This window comes from Nelusetta ayraudi, unplaced genomic scaffold, assembly GCF_046127955.1.
Source record: "Nelusetta ayraudi isolate G7.1 ecotype Tasmania unplaced genomic scaffold, CSIRO-AGI_Nayr_v1 ptg000017l, whole genome shotgun sequence".
Taxonomy (NCBI): Eukaryota; Metazoa; Chordata; class Actinopteri; order Tetraodontiformes; family Monacanthidae; genus Nelusetta; species Nelusetta ayraudi.
The window spans coordinates 5258982-5270000 of NW_027466067.1; the positions used below are offsets into that span (position 1 = coordinate 5258982).

Sequence of the window (11019 nt, forward strand, 5' to 3'; positions counted from 1 at the left end):
TGAAAGGTCCAGTGTGTGAAATTCTTAAGGAAGCCCGATATTTAAGGAAGCCGGGCTGACAGCCTGTTTTGTCATGAGGGCGATGTCAGGTGGGCTTCCTTAAAAAACAGCGGTGCCAGACGGCAGCTAAGTGGGAGCCCTCATTGCTCTATGTACACTACCAGTCAAGTTTAGACACATACTTCTGATTTAATGGTTTTTCTATTTACATTGGAGATTGTCACTCAAGGCATCAAAACTATGAATGAACACATATGGAATATGTATTCAACAAAAAAGTGTGACAGAACTCAAGTTTTATGTTTTATATTATCTAAAATAGCCACCCTTCATATAAAATATATAGAACATAAAATATTTAGGTAGTTAACATTTTTTTCTTTTGCCACATTAATCTACATATCTTGTTCATATATTTGATGTCTTCAGTGTGTATCTACAGTGTAGAAAGTAGTATTGATAAAGAAGAAACAGGGGTGTTCAAACTTTTGACTGGGAGTTTATATTCTCAAATATATGGGAACCGTTCTTGGAAAACAAAAATACTTTTACTGTACTGCGAGTGCATACTTTTCATAATATAAAAATCCTAAATCAAGCCAAATCTTACACCCTGGACCTTTAGTTTAAAAAACACAGACGGTCAGAGAGAGGGAAGGGACCCCGAGGAGCTCCGTCACTCACCAGCGGGTCGGATTCCATGGAGCTGGGCGGAGTCTCCTTGTGAGGCCTCTCCTCCAGGGACTGTCCCGGGCTGCTGGAGCCGATGCTGGGCGGAGGCAGGTGGAAGAGCTTGGCCTGGTCCTGCTGTGCCGACGGCCACGGCAGCGTGCCCCTCACCCACTCCACCGGGTCCTCCCAGGCTGCCATCTGCCTGTGGGCCTGGCGGGACGCAAACACACATCACGTCCAGAAATAAAGTCTGATGAAAAGCGGCTGGAGGTCGGCCGGATGGATAAGCGAGAGTGAAAGATTGAAAGTGGAGAAGCCCAGCTAGTTCTACATGGGGATAAAACTGTCGGTGGTCTAATAGGATCTCTATTCATTTCATATTGGCATTGGTTAACTGTATATGAAATTAAAAAAAAATAAAAAAAGTATGATTATGGAAATTTTCAAAAATGTTATTATCATGTATTATGTGATTTAAGTGTTTTCATTTGTTCTTTTGTTTTTGTTTTTGTTTCTTTTACACACACGTTTACACATTTGTTCATTCATTCATTTCCATTTGTCCGGCCTGTTTCTCACCTTGATGCCATCCTTGGCCCCCTCCTGCAAGTAAGGAATAATGGAGTGGTTCCAGAGGTCAATGAACCATGATCGAAACTCCTCCACAGTGACCGGACAGGAAAGGAAGAAGCACGGGCCTGAGAAGACATGACATGAGAGACTATGAAGAATCGAACAAATGGAAAAATAATGAGACAAAATCCGTGGTGAGAAATTCCTCTCTGGGATACCTATGAGGAAGTCCGAGGTGCTGTGCTTCTCCAGGAAAGTGTGAAGGTGATACCAGAGTTTAGGCACCCAGTCCAAAACCTGGATGAGATCCTCATTGGTCAGGTTTCTCTCGTTCTCCGACTCCATCATCTTCCTGTGCAAGTAGCGCACCAGGAAGCCATTGGCCGGCTCCACGTTGTTGGAGAAGGTCACCATTCTGAGGTGGTGAGAACAAAGATGCAACGTCAATTTGAAAATTGCTGCCAACAGTTTGCGTTGTCGCTGATTTACTGGCATCATTTTTTTCTCGCACATTTCAGAGCTAATGTGGTAGTGTGGAAAACAGCAGCGAGTTTTAAAAAATGTTGACAATAAACTTCAGTTGTCAAAGGGATTTCTGAATAATGCAGTATAATTCTATAATGTCAATTAGTGGACTCATAAATATTTTCAAGACAGAAACATGAAACCTGACTGACTTACACCAGATCAGACTGCACACAAATACAGTAAGACACTCATCAACTATTGGTCTGTTAAAGCACATGTCAGTGTATTGACTCAAAGTGAAAATTATCGCGGTCTATTTAAGCAGAGTGGACACAAACAAACAAGCTCTCCGGGTTCATCTTTCACCCACCTGAAGCTGAGATGGAGGCCGTGGTTCGCTATCATCTTCACAGGCTGATTACTGGTCCCAATGATGTAAGGACTGATGGCAGAAACAATGTTACTTTTTTAGCATGCGTCGATAAACTAATGTTAATGTTGACAATGTCATTTGGAAACGTGAAAATATCTGCAATCCGCTTGCCGTCTGAAGCTAAATAGAAAAAATGGTTTGAGGGAAAATAAGATCTACTGGACATCTCTGCTGCGAGTAGTGTCAGTCGTTGCAGGCGGTATTTACCATTTGTGATATTTGCAAGTGAGAGCACTGTTGACCAGTTCGCTGATGGTGGCCGGGTCGTTGATATCGTCCAGGATGACGACCAGCGGTATTTCTGACGTGCTGACGTCCCGGTCGATCTGATTGGCCTGGTTGGACAGATAAAGCTGCAGATCCTACGGAAGGAAACGTTGAAAGAAAGCGAACAGAGTGAAAACGGGTCACGCAAAACAAGATCAAGGAAAGATTAGCGGGGGGGGGGCGCCGCTGTGTTTTCACCTTGCAGGACTGGCGGTGCATGTTGAACGTGACCACGATGCCGTCGGTGACCTCGCGGGCGCTGCGATCCACTAAATACTCGGCCAGGTGGGTGGCGAGGTAGCTCTTACCCGTCCCGCTCGGCCCGGACAGGATGAGGCGGCGGTGCTTGAGCAGGAGGCTGATGTAGTGTTGCATCATGGGTTTGGGAATGAGAGTCTCGAACACCAGGCTGTCGACGCATTTCTCCTTCAATCCTGGAGAGGTGGAGACGCAACGATCAATGTGAGGCCTCCCTGCAAACGAGGGAGGTTAAATAACAACTCAATCGTATTTGAACTTTGCTGACATTCTCTGAATGCAAAAAGAAAGCAGAAAAACAAGGATGTTTTTTTTTTTTTTTTTTTTATATATATATATATACATATAACAACAAGATTTAGAACTGAGTGACTTTTAAATGAAACACAGAGTTGAAGCCTTCCGCAATCTGGACGCTCATGTCCGCCTGCAGGGGTTTGAATGTTCCGACCCCCTGCGTCTACAGTGCTGGGTGTCTGTGTCAGTGTGGACGGCCAGCTGGACCAGGCTGCTCTGCGATCGTGTTACCCAGAGTCCCGTCTGGGCCGCGCCGCTCTCCCAGCCCTCGGAGCGCTGAGCCCTCCAACATTCCTGCATGCCGAGGTGCAGGAAGGTCAACTGCCAGAGCAGAACCTCGGCTTCTGGCAATTACATTGCATTGCAGCCCACAGGAAAACTCGCCGCAAGCCAGAAACGCTGCTGCAGAAGAGATTGCTTGAGTTGAAATCGTTGTAAATCTGTGTGTCAGCCAGTGTCACATCCACTGCTGTGCAGTTAGGCCTAATTTACCGACATAATGCCGCTAATACCAGAACTTAATGCTGCTAATTTGGAGTCTGTCCGCCACAGGTCGAGTGAGTTGAAGTCTGGTTTCGGCCGCGAGGGAAGCCCGCCGCTCACTGTGACTAAATGCACATTTGATAATGTGAAAATGAAGACGGACGGGATCAAATGTCTTCCATTAAAATCTGGCACATTTTTAAGATTTGTGGTTGAGACAGGAATAGGTTGACAGAAATGTATGTGTGAGTAAATGTATAGTGGTGCAGTATATACTGCATGCATACTGTATGAATATGTACTCTGCAATTTACTCTGCAGTGCACAAAATCTTTCGCTGGATTCACAGACTACGGTTGCAAGTTCATGAATATGTGATTAGAATCACATCAAGTGAATTGAGGAACACCGGGCGGGGGGGAGACGGGGCGCCCGGGGGAACTAATGTTTTCACGTTGGAACAATTAACAAAAAGTGTTCAGTAGGTTGTAGCTAAGAAAAGCGCTGCTCAGGTAAGCAGGATGGACAAATATTTGACAGGGACGAAAAGAAGAATTCAGGATTCCGGAGGTGGCCACTGTTCATTGTTGTTGGGCACTTTTGACTGTAGAATCGTTCCGCGAGTAGCTGCGGAACGATGGCGTCGTCCACGCCAGACTTGAAGCGGGGTGCACCTCCGCGGCCGGCTCGCGCTGTGCAGCGATGGTTTCAGAGGAGTCTGGTCTACTTTCTTTCTAATGCGCGAGCCGATAGAACGTAATCAAACACCTTTGCATCAGTACGTGATCTACGTCGTGACTGGCGCGATATTATGACTTAGCGCACGCAACGCTCAACGTCATCCCGTGTGGCAGGTAGAAAATGTGATGTTGTCGCGTGACTGATGTTGTTGATGTGGTCAATTTCATCAAAACAAGACCCCCGAAAGCGCGGCTATTCTCTGCACTTTGTGAGGAGATGAAAATTTTTCTTCCTCCAAGGTGGGGCGTGACAGAGAAAGTTTGAGAACCACTGCCCAAATGCCATGCAAGTCTATGGGGTCAAAAGACTTGCACCACTTGCAGGTTCATCGGGATCTCTCAAGACACAGCCACGTCAAATTTGGGGCTTCTAGCATGAAACATTTTCTTCCTCCAAGGAGGGGCGTGACAGAGAAAGTTTGAGAACCACTGAATTTCACTAACAATTACACATGTGTGTATTGCTATATTCATGGCTATTCATACCCATTTCCATTAACATTTTAAACACGACAGCTTGATATTGTCTATTTATTCTTTTAGAGTCTTAAAATTACACTGCGTTTCAATCTTATACTTGTGTTTTTTCAGAGAAATCCATGTATCTGGTTTTATGTGGGCCACATCAAAGACGAGTTTCTGTTACGACAATAACATTTTTCCGATTCAGATTCTGAGATGAGGGTGCGTCGGAAATAAACTTCCATTACAAAAATCCTTTGTCTGCATGGACTGAATGGACTGAATTGACCGACCTTTCAATGCCACTGTGATGGCACCTGGGCCCCGGGACATGCAGCGAGAGGGTTGTGTCTCTGGAGCCTCCCCGCCCAGCACTCTCTTAATGTGTCCCATGCTGTAACTGTAGATGGAGTCTGTGGACAGGCCCAGGCTGGATGTGGGGTCCACCTTGGTGATGTACACCTGCAGTGACGCAGCAGGAAAAAAACAAGGGTGTCACAGAGAAAACAGCAGCTCCTGTTGTCCCAGTACCTGTCAAAGGTGAAAGAAAACCGATCTGCAAATAGATTTTATGATCTTCAGCGCATGCACACGCACATGCCCTTCGGTTTTATTAGGACCAGAATTTCTCTCACGGAGAACCTGGGCTACTTGTTGCTCGACCTCGCAACCGCGCAAAATTCTAATACCTCTGTCAGTTTGACGCACGCATGTGGAGAAGTTCAAGGTAGCTCGCTGGTGCTATTTCTGCACCCAAGTTTCCGCCACCGTGCAGTGGTGGAACTCTTTGAAGGGACCGAGGGTGGTGGCGGTGGTGGTGGTGGGGTTGGGGGGGCTAGACTTTAATGCGGACAGCTGGATTGTGACGCGAGGAACACGTGCACATTCAGTTCCCGGGCTCGTTCACATTAGCCGCGTTCAGACCGGCAGCCAAAAACTGTTTTTTTTTTAGCCCATCCAGATTGAAACCGGATGGTTCTTCTGTAGTCTGAACAGTCACAAATCATGTGAAATACGATTTCTGCAAAACGGATTTAAAACACTTTCGGGGGGTCGTTTTCAAACCGCATTTGGACAGATGCGTCTCAGTCTGAACAGCTCCAACCGCGAACGCTACCTTGAAAGCCTGGCTGACGGCCGAGTCCAGCATGGACCAGTCCATCCTGCCGTTCACCCGCACCGTTCCCACGAAGAAGTCGTGCTGCTTGGCCTCCTGTCGACAAACAGCAGCATTTAGAGGAAGTTGTGTCTGGCCGTCCTGAAGGAGGTTCGGGGGGAGAGAGCGGCGGTACTTACGTCTTTGAAGACGTGAAGATCCGCGATGCAAACAACCACTCTGACGCGGTGGTCGTCCCTCTGTGACGACCCGCTGAGGGAATCGGCAGAGAAGACATCTGCGGAGCGCCGGACAGACACAGTTCATCAGCTTTTGCAGTGAATCAGCCCTGACCTACTAAAAGGTTACAGTTCAATAAAAACTTTTTCTATTTGCGAGAGGGTTTGCAAAGATTTACACAAACATCCGATTTCGATTTTCAACCTGATTTTAAATACCCTGTAAAATCACAGCAGAGTCATATGCATTTTAAATATCAACCTCTTAAATGACAGGTGTTACTGTACAGACAAGGAAGGCAGCCTTGTTGACAACATCTCAACTCAACACTGGAGCAACAAACAGTGAGCTTGTTCTGCACACAAGAGTGAAGACGACTGAATAGCTTCTCCAATCAGGGTCAAGATGAACTGCACTTACGTGCAAAGGGCGGAACAGACGGAGAGTGAACGGTACCTGGGCCGCCCGCCTCGCTCAGCCCTCTGCTGTAACTTTTGGGCAGGTGCACGGCCACCGAGTGCCGAGGTGACGGAGAGCCCGCGGCTGCGAGGCCCGAGGTCTGCGGGGCCGAGCTGGAGGGTCCAGGAGACGGGCAGGGGGACAAAGTGCCTGTTTTCAGCTGGCTGTTCTCCACCTTCAGCTTCTCCACTGTCCTCTGCAGACAACACAAAACGTCTTTGGTGAGATGAATGTGAGGGAGGGAATGCTTTGACGGTTTATTTTTTTCCTGGAAGTAAAATTTTGCGGGATGTGCAATTGACAAGAGCGAAGACAGTCGTAAAGATGAGCTGCAAAGGTGATCTTAAAAAACGACCTTCACACACACACACACACACACACACACACACACACACACACCTGCATGTTGCTCATCGCCTCCTGCAGCTGCTCCAGGCGATGGGCGGAGCCCAGAGCCTCCAAGCGAATGTCTGTCAGTTTGCGCTCCTTCTCCCACAGCTCCGACCGCAGCTCCGTTACCACTGTATCGTCCGCTACCTCTTCCTCCTCTGAGAGCCTGGAGGGCAAAACGAAACAGGAAGTCAACGAGGACCACAAGAGTGGACGCCCAGAGCGGAGAGAGCGGCATCAGAACTGCCGCTTGCAGTTAACATTTGTCCTTTTTGTCTCAGCAAAAAGCTATTGCGATCGACTGATAAAGAATGTGCCAACAGCAGCCTTGTTTAATCGAAATCTAGTTGGTTTTTTTTTGACAAGTGCAGTTTGTTTGTTTTGGGGCTTTTTTTGGGGGGGGGGATTGAACTGATGCAGACAAAAGAGGTGACTAACAACATCATCTTTTGTCTCGCTTGTCCTTTTTCAATTCTTGACGCAGCGAACTTGTTTTCCTGAGGATTTGTTTCCAGCGAACTCATCATCATTCATCGGCTCGATCCTGTAACCCCAATAACAACTCAGCCCCCAATCCTGGTCTGCAGGGTGCGCTAACGACTTCGGAGATGGCCGCCTGACGAGTCATTACCCTGCAGACGATGCAGAGGTGGAAGCTTTAATCGCTGCCAGAGGATTGTCTCCGTCGTGGTGCACTTTGGGGGAGGACGGCGCCGAGGACTCAGGGGTGGCGATCTCCTCGATGTCGGCGTACGGCTTCCCGCCTTTTTTACTGAAGGCCTTGTTGAAGGAGCTGCGCAGCTGCGGGAGGAGAAACACAAGAGTTAAGGAACACGTTACGGATTTAACAGGGGAAAAAAAGCCATTTATTAAAGTGCTTGTGTGGAGCCGCGTCTCTCAAGACAGGCGAGGTTTTTTTCAGTGCCATTCGCAGTCGGTGGACGAGCAGGGTTTCAAATCAAATCAAGATTAGGAAAAAATAAATCAATAGAAATGGTGACAGCACGTGTGACTTGTGAATTGGACGAAAGGCAGCTGACAACAGTGTCTATGTGCAACGTGTCTAAATATACATCGTCAATGAACCACTCAATGTCAGGTACTCGGCTGGAAAATGAACTGTCGCCACTTCATCGAACGCTTTATTCGATATGACGAATGGAAAAAAAAAAAAAAGAAAGTTGAGCCAGTTGAGTTGAGCTGATGAGGACGCGGCCTACAGTTACTGGACGTTACTGCGAGCGTGACTCACGGGGTGCATGCAGGCTGCAGAATGGGGGTGAGGGGTTGACAGAGGGGGTTATTTATTGTAGCAGCATCACTCACCTCAAAGACCTAAAATAAAAAGCAGGGCGGCGTGGGGGAGAGACCAGAGTCATACTTAAAAGCGGACGATTGCAGGCAGAATCACACACACACACACACACACACGTTATGCAGGAGAAAGTACGACAGAAAAGGGGACAGAGGCAACCGTCCTACTTTGGTATCAAACACCAGACAACAAATTCTTGTGGGACTCTTTTTAAAATCTGCTCCTCACTTGCGATGATACACTCTTCCTAGTCGGTCGTGAACTTTTTAAAAGTGAAACAGCTTCCATGTAAACGCTACATTCCTGTTTCCTCGCTGCGGTCAACATGAGCTGAGAGTGAGCTCACCCAGCTCTTCTTCTTCTTCTTCTTGGCCTCTTGGTCTTTGAGACTGGCCATACTGGCGTGGCTGGCCGTACTGGCCATACTGGCGATGCTTTCCGATGAGTTCTCACGGTTGAGCAGCACTTCTTTAATACAGAGGAAGAAAAGAAGAAGAGGGAATTTGAACTGTTGAAATGGAGGTTTTCGAGGTTCTCACGAGCCCGTGTTGAAGACGAGCGGCCCGTTCCTCACCTTTAGGTGCGATGTCTGGACTACTGAGAGCCCCATGAATGATTTCTTGGGCCTCAGTATTTTTGGCCTTCAGAATGTCGATGGTGTCCTTCAGCTCAGTGAGTTCCGAGTCCTGACAAGAGTGGGAAAAAAAGTGGGGGTTATGGAACATAATAAACAGCTAGCTGTGTAAAGTGGCTGATGACAATGCCCCCCAGTGGCTTCTTCTTCAATGACTATAATAATAATAAAAAAAAGTATGAACATGAAATTTGACTTTAAAATATGTTTTTTTTTCCAAAAGAGGAAAATGGTTTCTTGCTTTTATTCCTCTGATAAAGAGGATATATTTAGTATTTGTTACATATATATTTACATTTTCATGTACATGTTTGTCATATATATTGTATATTTCCTATTAAGAAATATGTTTACATGTTCACATATGATGTTTACATCTTATAAAAAGTGACTCAAATTTTTTTGCTAAGACAGCATGAATGGTAAAAAATAAATAAATAAATAAATAAATAAATTTTAATGCATTTTTATTTCTTAAATATCATTGGATGAGCAGCAGCTCCTCACTTCACCTTTCTGACTGAGAAGTTCCATGTGGATTCTCTGCTACATGCACTATTACCACAAAATCCATCAGTTCATCCGCTGTGGATGAAGCCAAATAAGTCTGATCACTGTAATTACAGCTGCAACAACCAAGTGAAGGCACAGGACATTCAGTAAGTGAGCTGCAACCATAAAATATTTCTGGGAAATAAACTGCTGTGTTTTATTTTCATTTGGACAGCGGCTTGGCAGGCTGAGAAACTCCTTTTTTTTTGTGTGTGTGTTGCGGATGAGGTTCAAACTGCGGTGTTAACAATCTGACATTGCCTTCACATCAAACGTTACGGGCTGTAAAACACATCTCGGGGATACCTTTTGGTCCGAGGAGACGGACAGGGTCTGCAGGCGGGCCGTCATCAGTGCCAGACTCTGCTCAAATGCCGCCACGAGGTTGGCCTTTAATGGGAGGACGGGGCGGGAGGGGCGGCAGGAGAGAGAGCAGACAGGTATGAGTCATCGGCTCGGAAGATTCTCGCGCTCGCGGCACATCGAGCAAATGACTCTCTGGCTGCTGGCGAGGAGAGATGGGGGACGGAGGTGGGAGATTGGAGATGGAGATGGAGGGGATTGGGCAGCTGCTGGATGAGGTCAGAGATGAAAGAGGATGATGGGGTGATGCAGGTGAGGGGGGGCTGTGTGTGGCGTTGGGGGGGCGGGGGGGGGGGGCAAACCTCATCACCCTCCTGGAGCACGTTAGACCCACGGGTGAGGATGTTTGACACTGTCTCTTTCAGTCATTTTTTCAATCTGCTTCCTCTTAGTTTTGTTGTATTCCATTTAAATAAACATATTGTGTTATGAATGAGCTTTATGATTATGATCAATCAGAGTTTTTGCTTTGATGTGCTTCTCGGCGGTCAAGAAGCTCTTTCAAGTGGGTCGCGGCTTCAAGGGCATTCCCTTTGTTTTTTAAATATATATATTTATAGAGAAAATGTTGCTTACAGGACAAACAATTCAAGAACATATTTTCTCCACCAGTTCAGAACCACTGGTTTCTATGAAATGCTGCCTTCATATAAATCGTGTATCAGAAAAGTCGAGCTCACTCTTGCACTACATACTTGTTGTACATTGTTAATTTTGTAAATTACCCATTTTCTGTATATTTTTAAATGCTTCTGTATATTTTTAAATATTTCTGTATATTTTTAAATATTCTGTATATTTTTAAATATTTTTAGTATAGTTACTGCCCTCTTTTTTGTTCCGCTGTCCTCCAAAGCACCAACGACACCACTTGGCAATAAACGTGTTTCTGATTCTGATTCTAAAATACCGGACCCTGTCCCTGGACTGAATCTTTGAGGAAAAGGGCTGCAAGACTCATGAATAATGGATGCGTTGAAAATAGGTGAGCCCCGCCAGAGGTGTCAGTACAGGGGTGGTGAGTTTCATGCTGATAAGGCTCTGGGTGCAACAGTCTAACAAACCTGGCCTTGCTGCTGAGCCCAGCGTTAAGAGGTGCAGGGCAGCAGGAGAGCAGGCAGGGGGCAGCAGCAAGTCCAGCCAGGGCAGTCGGGAGAGGAAACAAAAAAGGGGACAGATTGCATTAGCTGACAACGGCAAAAAATGTTCATGCAAATAAACAGAATCAGTCACTGTGTTCCGCCCGAAAACCATCACGTGAGTTAACAGCTTAGCACCAGCAAGCGGGTGAGTGTTGAGTGTTATTCTTAGTTATGC

The 11019-nt window shown here is 46.4% G+C and overlaps 1 protein-coding gene across 5 annotated transcripts in view; it reads right to left on the bottom strand.

Annotated features, from left to right (window-relative positions):
• The window catches only part of nav1b (neuron navigator 1b), a 64244-nt gene that overhangs the window by 3647 nt on the left and 49578 nt on the right, over positions 1-11019 (bottom strand). For all 5 annotated transcript variants that reach the window (XM_076024953.1, XM_076024952.1, XM_076024954.1 and 2 more), the window contains 15 exons: positions 9646-9729; positions 8728-8839; positions 8500-8621; positions 7470-7639; positions 6848-7004; positions 6446-6644; positions 5950-6047; positions 5771-5866; positions 4947-5115; positions 2612-2847; positions 2354-2508; positions 2084-2155; positions 1464-1660; positions 1252-1370; positions 685-882 (listed from right to left, as the gene is read on the bottom strand). In XM_076024953.1, coding sequence (XP_075881068.1) covers positions 685-882; positions 1252-1370; positions 1464-1660; positions 2084-2155; positions 2354-2508; positions 2612-2847; positions 4947-5115; positions 5771-5866; positions 5950-6047; positions 6446-6644; positions 6848-7004; positions 7470-7639; positions 8500-8621; positions 8728-8839; positions 9646-9729 — 2184 coding nt within the window. The remainder of the gene's footprint in view (positions 1-684; positions 883-1251; positions 1371-1463; positions 1661-2083; positions 2156-2353; positions 2509-2611; positions 2848-4946; positions 5116-5770; positions 5867-5949; positions 6048-6445; positions 6645-6847; positions 7005-7469; positions 7640-8499; positions 8622-8727; positions 8840-9645; positions 9730-11019) is intronic.